General features: G+C 35.0%; 1 protein-coding gene across 2 annotated transcripts in view; it reads left to right on the top strand.

The window, feature by feature from the left end:
- HIF1A (hypoxia inducible factor 1 subunit alpha) overlaps positions 1-18,772 on the top strand; it is a 41,895-nt gene extending 23,123 nt beyond the window's left edge. For both annotated transcript variants that reach the window (XM_068544408.1, XM_068544418.1), the window contains 11 exons: positions 1,824-1,936; positions 2,881-3,083; positions 7,506-7,612; positions 8,767-8,914; positions 10,687-10,907; positions 11,526-11,812; positions 13,278-13,400; positions 13,513-13,937; positions 16,264-16,372; positions 16,933-17,059; positions 17,548-18,772. In XM_068544408.1, coding sequence (XP_068400509.1) covers positions 1,824-1,936; positions 2,881-3,083; positions 7,506-7,612; positions 8,767-8,914; positions 10,687-10,907; positions 11,526-11,812; positions 13,278-13,400; positions 13,513-13,937; positions 16,264-16,372; positions 16,933-17,059; positions 17,548-17,699 — 2,015 coding nt within the window. In that variant the 3' untranslated portion in view covers positions 17,700-18,772. The remainder of the gene's footprint in view (positions 1-1,823; positions 1,937-2,880; positions 3,084-7,505; positions 7,613-8,766; positions 8,915-10,686; positions 10,908-11,525; positions 11,813-13,277; positions 13,401-13,512; positions 13,938-16,263; positions 16,373-16,932; positions 17,060-17,547) is intronic.
- The last annotated feature ends 1,728 nt before the right edge of the window (positions 18,773-20,500 follow it).

Below are 20,500 nucleotides of genomic sequence, written 5' to 3'. Positions count from 1 at the left end.
GATTTTGAAGGACCGAAAATACCCCAGAGAATTTACATGTGGATCTCTGCTGCTACCACAACGCCCACCCCCCACACACACATCCCTAATACCATCACCAAGACCATTATGGTTCTTGTGGTGTCTTTTTAAAATCCACTTTCAAATGCTTCTAGGGAGGGCAAATTCAGTCCTATTTAAGTAAACCCAAATAACTTGTATCAGCAACCAAGACTGCCCCAACTTGCCTATATTCCATAATTGTGAGTATGAACTAGAACTCTTCTTTCTCAATAGTCCAGTATTTCTAGCTAAGCAGCCTAAATTTAAACGTATTATCTTGTTTCTTTTCCACATGTTACTTTTCTTTCAATACACTAGCGTTAAAATCTCCAGGTCTTTTTTAAAAAGTTCTCTTCTCCCTTATTTCCATTAATCTTTGAGTTTTTATAGATTCTACCTCTTCATTTGTCTTTTGTCACCCTTCTTTTCACTTCTACTGCCTGCTGCTCAGCCCCTCATTACCATCATTGTATTCTAATTCTAACACATCATATATATTACTGCTAGATTAATGTTCCTTAAGTTCCTATTGTGCTTCCCAACTCACAGTTTTTAGAAGCTGCATTTTGTATATTTAAGGCTGAACTCCTCATTGTGGCATCCATGGCCCTCTAGTTATAGCCCTAACCATCCCTTCTAAGTTTGTCTCATTACTCCTCTGCATGTACTTTATATTATAGTCAAACTGGACTATGCACTGTTCCCCAAATATGTGCTGTTTTTTCTCACCTCTCTGTTTTTCGTTCTCTTCCTTCTGCCTGGAATACTCTTCTTATTCATCTCTACTTACTGAAATTCTAATGTCTGTTTTTCTAAGAAGGACGTTTTGGTTTCCCCTTGACTATATTTCCCCTTGACTAGAAGTTATCTTCTAATCTCTCTCTGTACTCCTTTAAAGAGTTCTTGTAAGCCTTGGGTGCTTACTCTACATCGTATTGTTGTCATTGGCCTCACTACATACACTCAATTTTTAACTTATTCAGGACAGGCATTGTGTCTTGTTCATCTTTATATTGCCTGAAGTATCTAGTCCAGATCCTGAATAATGAATATTTTTGTATTTGTTGTGAATCAGACTGATCAACGAAGAGGAGAAATCAAGTTGCTGTTTGTTTAGTCACCTGAGTCTAATCTCATTTTTTTAGTTATCTGAGGCTTGGAATGGGAGTAAATAGACTTGAGTTTATTTAAATCTAACTTTGCTTTGAAAAGTCATTCAACATGGTTTTCTTTTTTTTTTTCCTAGTAACAAAGCAGAGATAATTTCCTGCTTGCTTTACAGGAAGATTTAAGAAAAATCAGATATATAAAAATGTTACTTGCTATTGAAAAGAAATTTTCTGTTTTAAAAGTTCTATAAATATACAGAATATTTATTATAAATTGAGCTAGCACATCTAGTAAAAGTTTGGAGGAGATTGCTGAAGTTCTTTTTTTGGGTGTGCTTTGTACACTGATAACACAGTTATAGGGCAAATTCATACCAAGTTTATATTTCTTTGTAATTTGACCAACCTTACTGGCTTGAATGTGAAATGATTAGGTGCTATCCCAAATATGGATTCTCATCCCACCAACTCAGGGAATCACTACTACTGTGAACCCATTACTTACTAGAAGTGTGTTAAATCCCTTGGGTGTGTTAGAATGCGCAAAGCAGTTGTGCTCATGTTGACACTTTCCATTGAATAGCACCTAGGTGCTGGGGACTGTGCTACTCTTACTGTAATAAATTTGTGTGTTTAATTCTGTTTTTTAACTTTATTTCATGTTTTCATTAGGCCTTGTGAAAAAGGGTAAAGAGCAAAATACACAGCGGAGCTTTTTTCTCAGAATGAAGTGTACCCTAACTAGCCGGGGTAGAACTATGAACATAAAGTCTGCAACATGGAAAGTAAGTAAAAATGATCTGTGAATGCACTTGATTTATAGATAAATTAATACATCTTGACATTTCTAGTATTAAGACAGCATTAGAGGACTTCCCTGATGGCGCAGTGGTTAAGAATCCGCCTGCCAATGCAGGGGACACAGGTTCGAGCCCTGGTCTGGGAAGATCCCACATGCCGCAGAGGAACTAAGCCCGTGTGCCACAACTACTGAGCCTGCGCTCTAGAGCCTGTGAGCCGCAACTACTGAGCCCATGTGCCACAACTACTGAAGCCCGCATGCCTAGAGCCCGAGCTCTGCAACAAGAGAAGCCACCGCAATGAGAAGCCTGCGCACCGCAACGAAGAGTAGCCCCCACTCGCCACAACTAGAGAAAGCCCATGCGCAGCAATGAAGACCCAGTGTGGCCAAAAATAAATAAATAAATAAATAAAATTAAGACAGTATTAGAACTATGAGGGAAAAACTTACTGTTCTTTGGCATTTATAGATTTAACATCCAAACAGTGTAGTAATTCACCAGTTTGAGGCATGAACTTAAGTTATGTGCATTGTGACACTACTGGCTTTGCCAACCACCCAGTGTTTGAATCTTGATAGAGATTAATTTTCTATTCATTGTTGTATCATTTCTTTGCTCAATGTTGAAACACAGTCATCAGATCAAGAAATAACCATCAAACAGTGACCAGATAAGTGAAAAATCAGCTCAGATTTGTATGAAGGCAAATTTTTTTAAAGAGTAATCTTATGGTGCCTGAGGAGTAGGTCATGGGTGGTGTTGTAGGGAAAACATTTATTGATTTTCAAAAATGTATTGTAGAAATTTACTAATGACAGTAAATTTTATCAAAGCTTACTTGCCATGTCAGACTCAACTGTCTCTGCATTTTGTTTTTTACTAGCATAAATTTTTTAAAAAACTGCTTTGTTTTTCTTCATACATAGGTACTTCACTGCACAGGCCATATTCATGTATATGATACCAACAGTAACCAATCTCAGTGTGGGTATAAGAAACCACCTATGACGTGCTTGGTGCTGATTTGTGAACCCATTCCTCATCCATCAAATATTGAAATTCCTTTAGACAGCAAGACTTTTCTCAGTCGTCACAGTCTGGATATGAAGTTTTCTTATTGTGATGAAAGGTAAATGAAATATAAAATATAACTTGAAATTTTTAATTAGTCCACAGAACTTTTTTTAACTATTAACTGTAATAAAGACTATGTATGCTTTCTTCCACTTAAGTTGAATACAACCATACATCCTAGAATTTAGTAAAATTAACTTTATAGATTAATTCAGCCACATTTATTGCACATTTACTATGTACCATACATACTTACTCTAGCAGGTGCTATCCAGAGATTATTAAGATGAGGTCTTTTTCCTTTAGGGGTTCTAATTTATTTAAAGAAAAAACAAATATATTTCAGAGACATACAGTGCATAATTTGAGGAAGGATCACTTCTGTCTGTGGATTAGAAAGGAAAGTCTTTGGTCATCTCCTCATCCTACATATTTTTCCTGAGCAGCTTCATCCTTGCCCGTGGTTTCTATTGCCGTTTCTCAAATTTCTATTCATAACTATTTCCATTTAATTGCCAATTTGATATTTTTATCTGGATATTCTTCTGTATTATAAACTAAATATTTCTTTACTTGACTGAAACACTCCTACCCCTAAACAACAACTTCAAAAACAGCTTTTCCTCTTTTAGTGCCTATCATGATTAATATACCACTGTAGACACATGACTCCAGCAAACATTGGGAAGTCGTCCTTAACTTTTCTTTTGCTTTCATTATCTACACTCAGTTGGTTCCTAAATCTTAATAGATTTACATCTATTTACATCTATCTACATATATCTCCTGATCCATTCCCTCCTTCCACTCTTGCTTTCCTGCCATTGAGTTCTTCAGCTTATTATTACCTTTGGCTTGAACTGTTGCCATAGTCTCCTAACTGCATCTCTGCCAACAGATTTGTGCCCTTTTAATCTCATTCAGGTTTCCAAGAAGTGGTCTTCCTAATGTGAAAATCATATCATGTCATGTGAAAATGCCTCAGTTGCTTCCCTTCATCTTCAGACACAAAAAAACTTTTGTTTATAAAAAATATTATAAGAGCAGGAGATTTTTATTTATCAAAAGAAGACATACACTTTGAAAAGCTGAGAGAAAAACAGACCTATGCAATAAATCTAAACTTCTTAGCATGGCAAGCAAAAATATTCGTGATCTGGCCCCTGCTGACTTCTCCAAATTAATCAGGAGGAGGGGAAGACCCCTTCTGATGTGGCCCCCAACACCCTACAGCCAGAGAACTCCACATGCTGTTTTCATTGTCATAGTGCAATGATGGTTTCCTCAACTCCAAACATGTACTTAGCTTCCAAGAGCCACCTACTGCATCTACTTGTAGAGCTTTCCTTGTTTCTTTAAAACACTACTGTTCCTTGTACGTATTCTGTCATAGCCTTTTTTCAGCTTTTGTAATTATTTGCTTGGTTGTCCCACTTTTTACTATAAGACTGTGTAACACAGTGGCTGAAGGCATAGGTTCTGTACCCAGACTACTAAATCCAGACTTTGTTGCCTATATCCAGATGACCTTAGACACATTACTACTTTTCTTTGAGCATCAGTTTGTTTAGAGTATAATACATGTATCTGTATTATCTTCAACTTGAACATTATGTGAGAAAACCGATTTGAAGCCCTTAGCTCTAACATGAAGTGGATAAGAAGCCCCAGCCCTACTGGACAAGAAAATGTGGCAGAGCACTCGCTTTGGAATCACATAATTCTTGATTCAGTCCTGGCTTGCAGTCCTGGTACTTATAGTGTGGCCTGGGTGTTAGAACTTAACTGTTCTAAATCTCGTGTTCCTTATCTGTTAAATAAGGGTCATGCTTCAAAAGGCTGTTGTAAGGAGTTTGTTGAGTGCCTAGTACGCATAGTGACCGCTTCACCACTGGGGTTAGCTTTAAGAAAAATGAAGACAAAGGAGCTAAGAAGTATTTTATGGTGTTTACTGCCTGTATTTATGTCAATGTATGATAGAACAGAGATGGCCCATCGTTTTTTTAGGAATTATTTTTTATTTTTTGAACTCAGTATGAAGTATAGGGGTGGGCTGGGGAGAAAGAAAAGTGATGGAGCTACAATGAGAAAACAAGAAAGGGAGTGACATTCCCCTTCTGGTTATATTAGAAAATTAGCAAAATGGTCGTGACAGAGGGGTAAAGGCAGCCTGCTTAGAGACCAACCAAGTAAGGTTTTGAGTCTGACCAGGAGATTGTTGTTTTATGGTTAGAGCTCTTTCTAGGAACTTCTCACAGCTATAACCCCTAAGAACCAAGATATAGAAAAAATTTTACTCAATTTTGAGAAAATCTAACATATCAAACTTCTTATATCCAAAATGTCCCACAAATAGCTATTATTTATTATACTAATTTCCACTTATAATCATTCAAACATTTGAGCATCTACTATGTTTGTGGCACGACAACTGGCACTAAAGTAGAAATGAAGTTTAATTCCCGCCCCATGATATTTAGAACGAATGACTCCTGTACTGCATAGTTGCTTTAGATTACAGGTTTCCTAGTCCATTAAAAACACTTCTTGATTAAACTTTCTGGATCACTCCTCCCCTTTTTGGTACAAAAAGCTATGTAATTCTCTAACGTTAAATTATCTTGACCTTTCTCCCTCAAATATGAATACAATTGACCTTCTAGGAAAATAATGCTGTTTATATTTTGATGTTTATATTTTAGTGATAGACGTACCTCAGCTCAGATTGAGAAGCACTGATTGACATCTGATTAAATCAGAGCTCCTTAACGTGATACACAAAAGCTCTCGTTAATCTGATCCTCCTGCCTACCTCTCCAGCCTCACCTCCCCACTTGCCCCTGCGAACCACATCAGAGTCTTTATTGCCTGTACAGTGTCAACCATTTTCTCATCTCTGGCTTTGCTTGTAGTGTACCTTCTTCCCGAAATGGTTTTGCTCTCTCTTTGACTCTCTTTTATATTCAACTCATAAGTCTCCTATAAGAAGCTGTCCCTCACCCCCACCATTCCTTATCATGGATAGGGCTGGTTCCTCTGATTCCTGCAAGATTCCTATCACTGCACTTGCCACATAATTTCATAAGTACTGTGGTAAGTGCACCAGAAAATTCACCATGCTTTGAGTTTCGCCTTTGCATTTTCACATCTAGAACAACGCCAGGCACATATGGGAATATAAAGGTTTAAATAATGAAAAAAATTTAATTCCATGAGAGTTTTATTCAAACATATAACCTATATGAGACCAATTAAAATCATTTTTAAAGCATAATTTAAAGAAATAGGATTTTTTTTTTTTAACACTAGTTTCCTTTGTAATGCTGCCACCTAGTGTAGATGTGTTTAGAGATATCCCTTAGTAAAGAATTCTGGATTTTGGCTTAGTTTCGTTTAGTTTTTGTTTTTATACAAATCAGCTATTTATCTGTTTATTTATTTTGGAATAAACTATGGCAGATCTTGCCTTAAGGTGTGACAACACAAAGAGTATTACTTTTATACATTTTTTAGGAGAAGGATATCTCCCCTGTGTGTTTTCTGGAGTTAGCTGGTTTTTTGGATACAGTGCATTATATAACTTTTGCTTGTGCCTCAGTTAGAAAGTCCTTTGAATTCTAAAGTCTGAGAAATCAAAGAACTTAACTCATGTTTTGCTCCCAGAAAAGGAGAGAATATTTCTGTTTAGCATGGTGCTAAGAAGACAGCTTTCTCTTTCTCATGAAATGGGCTCCATTTCAGACTGTGGTTAGAGAAAGTCATAAGATCTAGTCTCTGTTCTAAAGGAACTGCCAGGGAACCAGAATGGGTAAATGGATTATTTTCCAATTCATTTTCAGTTTGATATCACTGCTTCATCTGAAATGAATTCCTATAATTTTATGTAATTTCAAAAACTAAGTACAAGAGTATCTCCCCAAACCAACATAATATGAATTTATTTAGTTGCTATATTAAAATTTTGTAGTAGGTATTGAACCCCCAAAGTGTGAAGCCTTGCCTAGAGAACTGTTATAAAAAGAACCTGATTTTGTATACACACACACAAAAAGAATCTGGTTTTATGGTAGAATAATGTTATGGGTTTAGTCTATAATTTAAATTAAATGTCATTAACTACTTTTAAAGCTTTTATCATTTAATTTAGCAGTCCTTCATATCTATCTATTACATTAACTGTCTTATTACCAAAAGTGTGTACAATAAAATATGATAAAAATAGGTAACAAGGAGATAAAAGGGTTAAATAGCAGGATGAACCCTTAGGGCTTAAAGAAATGCATGGTGCTGCATTTAGTAACTGTAGAGTTACTAAAGGTGAGATATAAGTTTATCTAAACAAAGAAGAATGCTCTTTGTTTTTGAAAATTCAATTGTCCATAAGATTAAGGCATATCAGTTACTCTGGAGAAGCAAAATGTTCTTCATTAGTTAGTTTCTGTCATTTTTATTCTTACTTACATTTTTTATTTAACAGAATTACAGAGTTGATGGGATACGAGCCAGAAGAACTTTTGGGCCGCTCAATTTATGAATATTATCATGCTTTGGACTCTGATCATCTGACCAAAACTCATCATGATAGTAAGTATAGATATTCTAATTATTTAACTCTTGCAATTTCTGTTTGGTTATATATCTAACTTTTTGGTTAAAATTAACCAGTCTTCCTAGAGCACACATTTTAATAAACCTCTTCATAAGTGATCTGGGTCATTAAATCTTTGTTTTGTATTTATTATAACCAATACCAGTTAAAGCAGAATCATTTAATGATATATAAAACTACCCTGGCATTTTACAAAAACTAAAAAATATGTATCATAGAATATAGCATCATTTTCAGAATTCATACCTAAGTATTCAGAACAGTTAGCACAAAGAATGCACTGAGAAAATAACTGTTCAGTGAATCAATGAATGCGAATATGATCAACACCATGCACTAGTTAGTGGAAACAGGTACACTTGACGTAAGACATAATGCTCAGTTTTACTCATATGAGTGTTATTTGAGGATCCCATGATAAGTAAAACTTTGGAATTTCTCACTTGCCTGTTTAATCTGTACCTAAACATGACTTCCCAGTGTGATTGGGCAATGCCTGAACGTCACTGAGTTAGCATGATTAGCCTTGAACTGCAAAATGGGTAAGTCCACAGTCAGGGTCCCAATACTCATGATGATATCATCATTACTATTTATCTAGTACTTTCTCCCAAATCAATAATTAAGATTGCCTAAATTGCCAGTAGACTTCAGCATGATATCAACTGAGATTCAAATATGCTAGCACATCTATTTGAAGCATCTTTGGTTCTCTGGAAACCACAGCAGGAATTTAAGGAAATGATAGCAGTGCCACTTTGTTGAATGTTCTCTGTGGAGTCAGGGTTACTCATTCTGTTTTCTGATACTTTCAACATGTAAGTAGTTAAAGGAATTTTAGTCACTGCTGTCCCTCATTCCTGGCTTTCATCTTATTTAAAGTGAAGATTGGCAGGAAAGGAGTTTATTTGGGGTATTAGAAGAATGAAATAGGTACATTTTCAGCTATCCTGGGGTGTTTTCTCTGTCTCTCAATTTAAACAGTTAAAACTGATTCTATTAAAATAAACATTTCTCCTTTTTTCTAAAACAATGATCAACATTCAGTATCTATTCATTCGATTAAAAATTCAAAGTTATTTTCAAAGTTATTTCAAAGTTACATGACTCTTTTCCTTTTCACTCCTAGTGTTTACTAAAGGACAAGTCACCACAGGACAGTACAGGATGCTTGCCAAAAGAGGTGGCTATGTCTGGGTTGAAACTCAAGCAACTGTCATATATAACACTAAGAACTCTCAACCACAGTGCATTGTATGTGTAAATTATGTTGTGAGGTAAGCTTGGAAAATAAATATTTGGGGGGAGCAAGTAGTAAGTCTTTGAATACTCTCTTTTCTTTTATAGAAAGATTATAAATGTTCACTGAATTTTATTTTATTTTCACGTTTCTACCTAATTATGGTTTTCAGTACTCTGACCTGAGTTTCTAGGCCAGCTATTTTAGTGATTCCACTAATTACCATCAGTAGCTATTCATCCCCATCCTTTTTATTCCCATTTTTTAAAAGACCTTGAAAAAAATACCAGATCTCCTATGGATTAGTTTGTTCTAGTCATACAGCTATCAGCATAAACTATCTCAAGGCAGCTATGTTATTTTTATAAGAAGACTTCTGGCCCTGGATAGTTAGGTTTGTATCATACCTCTGTCCCTCATTAGCTCCATGACTTGGGGAAGTCTCCTCATTTCTCTGAATTTCATCCATTTAGGAATACTTGCCTCAAAAGGTTAAAATGAGGATTAAGTGAAATTCTATGTGAAATTACTGTAAAAGGCTGTATGTGTGACACATGGCTCGTGTGTATTCATGAACTCTTCTCTTAGTTGATTGGCTTGTGAATATTATGGATATCATAAACTAATCTTTCATTTGATCTATTTCAGTAAGCAAATGCCCACTTCTAGTCCATCTTCTACATTACCACCAGGCTGAGTTTTCTTGCATGGATATCTGATCATCTCATTTTCCTTAGAGTTGTGTTAAAGATCCCTTTATCACCCCCAAGATAAACCCTTGCCTACTTGCGTAGCATCATTTGTTATTATTTTCTGTACTCCCATGCTTTTGTAGATTTAGCCTTCTTTCTAAAATCTGTGGCCACCTCTCTTAGGAAGACTTTCATCATTTGGTTTTTATTTTTGCCACTTCTGACACCATCCTTTAATGTTTTAAAATTAGGCAAAAGAGTTCTTTTGTGACCTTCCCATTATATAAGAATCACCCACTTGGAATGTCCTTCTTTTCCCCTATCCCAGTCTGCCTAACAAATCCTACTTGAGTCCAGGTTTCAGCTTACTGGCCTCTGTGACACAAACCTTCTCCATTTTAGCAACTATCACTTTGTATTTCAGTTGTTTGCACACATACTTTCACAATGGGTTTTAAACTTCCTGAGGGCAAGGGTTAGACATTTTAAACTTTGTATCCTCAGTTCATTTCACATAGTAAACACTTAATGTTTGTTGATTAAAGGAGCAATAAAATTAAGCCAAACATGAAGATGGAGCTGTTGTTCATCATCTGTCTTCAACTCTATCCTGTAGGTGGTATCACCAGATCATTTTCTTACCACCAAGGAACAAACAGTGCCCCTCTTAGAAGGACCTTCGTCATTTATATATCTTTATATTCTAGGGCCATCCTTAGGTCATGTTTCATATATGAATGTCAAAGAGTTCTGTGCCAATATCCTTACATGTGGGCACAAAAGATCTGTTTATTGTCCTACATGTACTTGACTGTTACATTTCTTTGTCACCACCAGTCTTCTCACAGGAATAGCTGAAGTTTCTGAATTGAAATTAGTCAAATACTTGAATTATCTTGTATTGTGAATTTTAATAGGTCTTTATTTCATATTGGTATTTTAAACCCTGAATATGACCAGGTAGGCATGAGAGATGTTTTAGGTCATCTTAAAATGTTCCTTTCCATAAAACAGAATTTTGAATTTTTTTGAGAGACAAGGCCATTTCAGAGTCCTTCTCCCCCCCACATTGTGTCAAGTGCTCATTTAAGAATTACTAATCTCTCTTTTTTGACAGTGGTATTATTCAGCACGACTTGATTTTCTCCCTTCAACAAACAGAATGTGTCCTCAAACCAGTTGAATCTTCAGACATGAAAATGACTCAGCTATTCACCAAAGTTGAATCAGAAGATACAAGTAGTCTCTTTGATAAACTTAAGAAGGAACCTGATGCTTTAACTTTGCTGGCCCCAGCTGCTGGAGACACAATCATATCTTTAGATTTTGGCAGCAATGGTGGGTCTTTAGTTATTTTGTTAATTGCCTAAACTATGTTAATTGCCTAAACTTTAACATTTTTTGTTGGTAATCATTTGGACATTGTGGTCTTTGCCCCTGTAATTTCTCAGCATTCCTGCTTTTGCACATTGTTGGAAATTGTGCTTCAAAGTGTTTTTAAGGTATTTCTTCTTCCCACTTTTAATTGTTCACTTTTAATAAGCTCTGCTATTTCTACAGCCTACTGTCATATTTTTTCACAAGTTAGCAGTTATACTGCAGTAGGCATAAGTTGCATTAAAGGATAAATAAGTAGTCATACCAGAATATCAAACATTGAAAAAGAAAACTGTAATTTCAAACTAGGTTAAATTTTAATGAATAAAAGGTATGAAAACGTTGGAATTGAGGGGTTTTTATGCTATATAGATTATAGAAGTTGTCAGTAGTGGATTGGAAAGATAACTCAGACTTATGGTTATACCATAATATCTGCAGACTTTCGGATTAAGTAAAATTTGGTAACATTTTTGTTATTTGAGTGAACTAGATAAACCTTTTGTAAAAGGGGGCATACATTTCTGTATATGTTGAAATCTAGATAGTCTTTAAATTGACTAATTTTTTCCCCTACAGACACAGAAACTGATGACCAACAACTTGAGGAAGTTCCATTGTATAATGATGTAATGCTCCCCTCATCCAATGAGAAATTACAGAATATAAATTTGGCAATGTCTCCATTACCTGCCTCTGAAAGTCCAAAGCCACTTAGAAGTAGTGCTGACCCTGCACTCAATCAGGAAGTTGCATTAAAGTTAGAACCAAATCCAGAGTCACTGGAACTTTCTTTCACCATGCCCCAGATTCAAGATCAGCCAGCTAGTCCTTCTGATGGAAGCACCAGACAAAGTTCACCTGAGGTAGGTGTCATGATATAACAAGAAAAGGATAACTTACAGATTTTAATGTTTAGGGATATATATGTAAATTTGAACCACATGTCATAGTTTTGTTTCTATGAATTTTAGCACTTTTAAAATTACTACAAAAGCTATGCCTGACTTAGACCTCAGTCCATGTTTTAGGCTCAGAGACAGTCAGGAACATGGGAATGAGCTGCCTTAACATAAGGCAAAAGGTAAAACATATGTTGCTCCTCTGTGTATTTATATCAGTAGGACCAAAAATAGTCTTGAACTTAGACGTCCACTGAGAACAATACTGTGTGCCTATGATTGATCTAAGCCCATTCATATTACCCTTTGAGTTGGAGAATTATCCAGTGGCAAAGGGCTTATTATCAGCAAGGCTTAAAAGGGAAAGGACTCTAAGCTCTTTGCCCAATTTAGTACAATTTCCATCACTATTTTGACATTCTGGATAAGAGTAACATGAAAATACCAAGTCTTACCCAGAAAAAATACTTAGTAACTTTTTAATTCAAGTTCTGTCTTGATATTAGTTTTCCTATAAACAGAATAAAAATAGTCTTTAAGGGCTAGGCTGGGCCAAGACTGAAGGTATCATATAGGGCTCTATTTCTCAATGTAGAATGATTTGATTTCAGAGCTTCCTATGTCTAAAAACATGCTCATGAGTATGGCAGCTCAGATTTGAATATTACGACTTGATAAGTGAGGCTCAAATAAGCCTAAAAAAGTGGTATGTTATTTTACATTAAATATTTACTGACTCAAACTGGCAAGCTATAAGTAGGAGATTTGACATCTTATAGGCTTCTAGAGAATATATCCTATTCTCTGGTTGCTCAGTTTGCCTAGCACAAAAATGTTCGAGTCATTTTGTTTTTAATCCATAAAAAGTAAATCTAACAAAAATGTTAAGATGAGGGAAGCAAAAGTTTATGCTCAGAATACATAGCTAAAGTTTTTTGGTTAGAATTCTTGCTGAAAACTAAACTAGTACTGCATTCATTAAGGTGAATACAAGTAAAGAACTTAAGTCTCCAGCCCTATCCTCGCCTGCCCCCCAGAGTAGCTGTGAGATTTTTAGGTAGATCACCACAGCAGTATGGCCTCTCAGTACACAGCTAGATTGCAGTGAGTATATCATCTGGTTATTGGCCAGTTAGGTACCATATGGGAGTTGAATTATTAGGTGAGTTTTATTCTTTAGAATAAGCGGTTAAATGCATCTTTTAATCTTATAAATGCTGTTATATTACATACAGTTAGAAATGGATGTATTGACAGAATTGTAAGTGTAAGCTCAAAAATCTCATTTCTCACTAGTTAGATAAAATTTGATAGAAGAGACAGACTTTGTTGTGTATTCTCTGAGGTTAGGTTTGCACATTCTAACAACTAGCAAAACATTTATGTAAGCTTCTTCAGGGAAACGTAAATATATTAATTCTTTTTACAGCCTAACAGTCCCAGTGAATATTGTTTTGATGTGGATAGTGATATGGTCAATGAATTCAAGTTGGAATTGGTAGAGAAACTTTTTGCTGAAGACACGGAAGCAAAGAATCCATTTTCCACTCAGGTATATGAACTTGTTTATTATATATATTATTCAAAACTGGCTTTGGGTTTAACTTGTTTTTCTTTTATATGGTGTGGCCATTATAAAAACTCATGTATTTGTTGTTTTAAAGGACACTGATTTAGACTTGGAGATGTTAGCTCCTTATATCCCAATGGATGATGACTTCCAGTTACGTTCCTTCGACCAGCTGTCACCATTGGAAAGCAGTTCTACTACTCCTCAAAGTGCGAGCACAATTACAGTATTCCAGCCGACTCAAATGCAGGAACCTCCTATAACCACCAACACTACCACAGCCACCACTGATGAATTAAAAACAGTGACAAAAGATGGTATGGAAGACATTAAAATATTGATTGCATTTCCATCTCCTCCCCACGTACCTAAAGAAACTACTTGTGCCACAACATCACCATATAGTGACACTGGAAGTCGGACAGCCTCACCAAACAGAGCAGGAAAAGGAGTCATAGAACAGACAGAAAAATCTCATCCAAGAAGCCCTAATGTGTTATCTGTCGCTTTGAGTCAAAGGTATTTATATGTAACATTAAAGTTATAGTTTGTTATTTTTGAGGAAATATGTATGATGGTAAATTATTTCTAAATGTAGCAAACCTTCTGATATATATGCTTTAAGGAACATAAAATTGACGTACAAATTCTGAACTTAAAACAAGCACTCAAAAAACCATTTCTAAATTAGCTTGTGTATTACTTTATAGTCATATCACTTATCTAAATGTAGGAGTAGAAGGGTCTTCTAATACCTCTAAAAATAAAATCCAGCCAGTAAGTTCTGTAAATGTACAAAAATTGGCCCAGTTTCTTGTAATTGCTTAAATCAGACTCGTTGACTATCCTTACTTGCCTCCATAGCTTGGAGCTCTTTTTAAGCTTACCTGAAAAAAAGCCTTTCCAACTTAAGGGTATTTCCAGTTCTCCAATCCAAATTGAACTTGATGGTCTTCAGTCCTCAGTATTCAATATAGATATTTATAAGCATTTAAAATAAATTTATGTATAGTTATAATTGCTTTTATTTTTCCTTTTTATTTATAGAACACTACCTATATCATAGGTTAAATAGGTTTTTAAAAGCTATAACAGGAATCTAAGCATGTGTCATGGCATTGCTTCTATGGAGCTAGTTTGAGCAAACATATGGACACTATCCAAATTTTAAGTTATAATTTTTGTGTATAATTTGTAATAGGATTTGACACATTTAAAATTTGAGGCTGTAGTCAGAGGAGACAAGTCAGTGGAGCAGTGTGTGGAGGAGAGGAATGATTCCTCTACAGTGCCTAGACTGAGTCAGATAGCAATAGCAATAGGAAAAAGCACTGCCATAGCCAGAGCTTATGGCTTTTTTCTCCTGCCCTGCATCACTGCTTTGACCTAGAATGCTAGGAGAGGCCTTTTCCCAGAGCTAGGAAAAGATCTTAGGGCTTTAGATTAACAAGTATTTAACATTACTGTTTTACTATTATCACCAACCGACTTTAGAGCTCCTCTGAGCAGTGACAGTGCCTCGGACATTTCTGTGTTACTAATGCTTAACTCAGTACCTAACATGTAGCACTTGCTTCAATAAATGGTTATTGGATGGAGAGAAGAATGAACATAGCAATAGAATTGGCAGTGATCTGTAATTTTCAGTTACAGCTACAGAGAACCATGGGATATTTGGTTTTCTGAATAACTATGTACTTGTCAAAACCAAAGTCCAACAAACATCTAGTCACTTTAGCAATTTTTTTTACATTAGTTCCAATATAGTATGCACTAAACACTTTATGAACTTAACCTTTCAGAACTATATGGAGGCTTTTTCTTTACTACCTCTCTAGGTAATTTTCAAAATCAAAGTGCTACGGTAAACCAGACAATTTGCAGCTTTTAGAGCAAAGATTAAAAATAAACCATTAAAATACTACTACTAAGATGATATTTACATGATAGACTGAGTTACGCTTAATAAAGATAACATTTATATAAAAATTTTAAAATCTGCCTGTCTATATATTGACGGTTTCATAGAATTTTTTAAAAATACAAAACAAGACTGCATGTAGGAGAGCCGTTAGAGTAGTATATCCCTTACCCATATGCCATTCTCAACTAGATGGGACAGCAAGGAGCTATTGTGATTATGTTGGGGGTGGGTGGGCGGTTCTTGAAAAGGCGAAACAGATATAACGAAATCGATGTACTTGACACATAAAACAGTTCTTCACTATTTAGTATTAATTTTAGATGCAGATAGTTCAAGTTTGATAACCAGATCAATACTGAGGGCAAAATGGCTTAGTGGGAGGATCACTGGGAAGGAGACTGGGTATCAGGAGACCTGCAGTGTACTTCCATATCTGCAACTAATTAGCAACAGAGCAAGTTACCTAACAGGCCTCAGGTTTCTCATTTATAGAATGTGCATTATATTACCTGTATTATCTTGGGGATTGGAGTGAAGCTACAGTGAACTAATGAACATGCAATGTTTTATAAACTGAAAGCGTAAAACAAATGTGAAATTAATCTTTTATTACAGTAGTCCCAAGAATATCTGTGTATTAGGTGGGATGAAAGGCCAATATTTAACTCTTTGACGTCAATTTAGTTCTGTTCAGTTCTATTTTCTAAATAGGGAAATGCATATTTTAGGAAATTTTGTTTTAAAAAATGAACTTCGGCTTTCAAGGTAATAAACTTTAGTAATCAGGACGGTTCTCTTATGTATAACATTATATTCCTTAATGTTGGAAAATAGGCATTATATATTTCATTTTTAAAAAGCTAACTGGATATTTTTTAAATAAATAAAACAACCATATTTTTATTAAAAAATATTTTTCAGAACTACTGTTCCTGAGGAAGAACTAAGTCCAAAGATACTAGCTTTGCAGAATGCTCAGAGAAAGCGGAAGATAGAACATGATGGTTCACTTTTTCAAGCAGTAGGAATTGTAAGTGTGACAGTATGTTTGCTTTTCTATTCTACTTAATATGCTATTTCTAAGTTAGATATATAGGTAACTCCTTGTATCTCCCAAATACTAATGTTACATTTTCAGAAGTTATACATTGTTTTTTTTCACTTGTACACACTCTTTCTTAGAAATACAAACATTTAATGAATCCAGTCTTGGTGTAAAAATTCCAAACACTAGAGATGTATTTTGAGTAAGTATAGTTCTCCCCTCATTCCACACCCAGTATCACCACCAAGTCTCTTTCTCTTCCCTTTAGGTTACTTTCCCTTCTTACCCACAGAACAGTCAGTGCTGGTATAATCCATACTGATATTTTCAGACCAAATTAACTGGAAAGCATTTACACATGTAGCTGTCATAATGAGCGGCAAATGAATTCACCATAGTAGTATGAAGAAAAAGAATTTAAAATAACTTAGGGCAGTATTTAAGAATCTTGCCCACATATTGTTAGCAAACTTACACTGATTTCAAAGTTTTTGACTTAAAAAAAATTCAACATAGTAAAATTGAAATAACTTTACTATTTTTAGGGAACATTATTACAGCAACCAGATGATCGTGCAACTACTACATCACTTTCTTGGAAACGCGTAAAAGGATGCAAATCTAGTGAACAGAATGGAATGGAGCAAAAGACAATTATTTTAATACCCTCTGGTTAGTTTATTCTTTCTGCCCTTGAACATCACAAAGAGAATTAAAATATATGAAACTTTTATTTAGGAGCTGTACTCCAAGTGAGACTGATTTTCACTCCTTAGCAGGATTAAAAAGTAAGGTTGCATTTTATTTGATCAGTAATAGCTATTTCAAGATGGAACTATGAATTTTTAGTAGTTATCTTTGATCTGTGTCTGTGTGCTATCAATATTGAATAGAAGCTGAAACTTGCACATTTTAATGCCTTTTTCTAAATTGGTTTATCACGCCTTTGTGCCTTCAAGGTATCCTTTAAACATTTGTGACATAGCACCAGTAACACTTTTTTGCACTTTCTTGTTTACACGATTGTGGTTTTGCCTAATAGACTAAAACCCTTCTAGCGCTTATTTGCCTTATTTTCCCCAATACCTAGTGCATAGTGGCTGTTTAATAATATTCATGGATTAGATGAATAAATACTTAAGTGTCTCTCTGTTTTTCAGATTTAGCGTGTAGACTGCTGGGGCAATCAATGGATGAGAGTGGATTACCACAGCTGACCAGTTATGATTGTGAAGTTAATGCTCCTGTACAAGGCAGCAGAAACCTACTGCAGGGTGAAGAATTACTCAGAGCTTTGGATCAAGTTAACTGAGCTTTTTCATAATCTCATTCCTTTTTTTGGACACTGGTGGCTCATTACCTAAAGCAGTCTATTTATATTTTCTATATCTAATTTTAGAAGCCTGGCTACAAATACTGCACAAACTTGGTTAGTTCAATTTTGATCCCCTTTCTACTTAATTTACATTAATGCTCTTTTTTAGCATGTTCCTTAATGCCAGATCACACACAGCACATTTTCACGTTTTCTTTGGTATTTAAACCATTGCATTGCAGTAGCATCATTTTTAAAATGCACCTTTTTATTTATTTATTTTGGGCTAGGGAGTTTGTCCCTTATCGAATTATTTTTAATAAGATGCCAATGTAATTTTTTTTTTAAGAAGGCAAGTAACCTTTCATCATGATGAGTTTGAAAAATTTTTACTCAGTTTTTTCACATTTTACATAAACAGTAATGATTTGCCAGCAGTACATGGTAGCCACAATTGCACAATATATTTTCTTAAAAAAATACCAGCAGTTACTCATGCAATATATTCTGCATTTATAAAACTAGTTTTTAAGAAGAAATTTTTTTTGGCCTATGAAATTATTAAACCTGGAACATGACATTGTTAATCATATAATAATGATTCTTAAATGCTTGTATGGTTTATTATTTAAATGGGTAAAGCCATTTACATGATATAGAAAGATATGCATATATCTGGAAGGTATGTGGCATTTATTTGGATAAAATTCTCAATTCAGAGAAATGATCTGATGTTTCTGTAGTCACTTTGCCAGCTCAAAAGAAAACAATACCCTATCTGTAGTTGTGGAAGTTTATGCTAATATTGTGTAATTGATATTAAACCTAAATGTTCTGCCCACCCTGTTGGTATAAAGGTATTTTGAGCAGATTGTGAACAAGAAAAAAATCATGCTTTGTTAGCAAAATTGCCTAGTATGTTAATTTGCTCAAAATTTGATGTTTGGTTTTATGCACTTTGTCGCTATTAACATCATTCTGTTTTCATATAGATTTCAATAATTGAGTAATTTTAGAAAAGCATTATTTTAGAAATATATAGTTGTCACAGTAAACATCTTGTTTTTCTATGTGCATTGTACAAATTTTTCATTCCTTTTGCTCTTTGTGGTTGGATCTAACACTAACTGTATTGTTTTGTTACATCAAATAAACATCTTCTGTGGACCAGGCCCCCTTTGATCAGCTTTTATGTTAAAATAATATTTGCTTTAACACCTCCAACTCATAATATTGTTTACCAACAGTTTAAGTATTTTATGAATATTACATTACTCTTGTTTATTTCTACATTTATCTTATTGCCATCACCTTAAGTTATACTGTGTCCCTAAATGTAATGTTAAATAATAACAAACCATAACGTTCCACTGTAAAAAGTATGCTTTTAGAAAAGAAACTTGTCATTTATGAACCTTTAATTTATTAAAGTAAGAGAAAATTTTAATGTTCTAATATGAATGGGATGAATGAAGCAAATCCTGAACATTATAGTTACATAATGTTGTAAGGGCTAGAAAGTTCCTCTAAAGCAGCGGTCCCCAACCTTTTTGGCACCAGGGAACGGTTTCGTGGAAGACAGTTATTCCATGGATGGGGGGTGGGGGATGGTTTTGGATGATTCAAGCACATTACATTTATTTGCCCTTTATTTCTATTATTATTAAATTGTAATATATAATGAAATAATTATGCAACTCACCATAATGCTGACAAGAGGAGGAGCTCAGGCAGTAATGCGAGCGATGGGGAGCAGCTGTAAATACAGATGAAGCTTTGCTCGCTCACCTGCCGCTCACCTCCTGTTGTGGGCCCGGTTCCTAACAGGCCACGGACTGGTACCGGTTTGTGGCCCGGGGGTTGGGGACCCCTGCTCTAAAGATTTCCAATCTATTGTCACTCACAGATGAAGAAATTTAGACCTCAAATGATAAAGGATTTGTCCAAGCCTTAAAGGTAATAAATGGCAGACCAAAGATTTAAACTTAGGTCTTCTGACTCTAATATGAAACTAGAAAAACGTTGCTTTGTTTTTGTCTTAATGATACTGTATATTTTAAATTTTTTAAATAGCTTTATTTCTTTTCCTATATTTTTAAAATGAAATAGCATTATTTCTTTTATGATTGTAAAAGTAATACATTCCCACTTAAAATTTAAAAAATCAGACAGCACATAAAGATATAATAAGAAACAGTGAATCCCTGCTCCTAGAAGTAACAGCAAATTATTTTTATGGACAAATTACATAGGCAGTGCCAGAGCCTTAGGCCCTGTATCCTGGGGTTACAGGAACAAAATATCCTGGACAAAATTAAGCCACAGATCTCAGGAGGCTGTTTGTATCTTAGAATGAAGAAAATCTGATTACAATTACATGAAAATATGGGAACAAAAGTTTACAATATTAAGACTCAATCTAAGTTTTTAGGGGCATATGCATGTTTCACTGCAAATACTATGATCCAAAGTGCTTCTGCATTTAATTACAGATAGTACTAGAGGTGGTATTTTAGAATAAAGTAGTTGCTTAATATTCCCGGGTTGAAATTTAAAATTCTGCTCATTTTGTTAGCAAATTAACTTAAGCTGAAATCTAGAAGTTTATCGTTTTCAAATATTAATGGTCAGATCTGTAATGACCAAGAGTAGGAAGATGACTTGTGGAGCAATGATTTAGATGAGAAAGCCACTTTAAAGGATGGTAAAGCTGGGAGAAAACAAGTATCCACCCCTTGGTCATTCAGAAAATAAGCCCCCTGGAGCGCTTGAAGCTGTTTTAAATAGCAGAACCAGCC

This window comes from Eschrichtius robustus, chromosome 1, assembly GCF_028021215.1.
Source record: "Eschrichtius robustus isolate mEscRob2 chromosome 1, mEscRob2.pri, whole genome shotgun sequence".
Taxonomy (NCBI): Eukaryota; Metazoa; Chordata; class Mammalia; order Artiodactyla; family Eschrichtiidae; genus Eschrichtius; species Eschrichtius robustus.
Note: the sequence above shows the minus strand (reverse complement) of the source record. Positions and strands in the feature narration are given on the sequence as shown.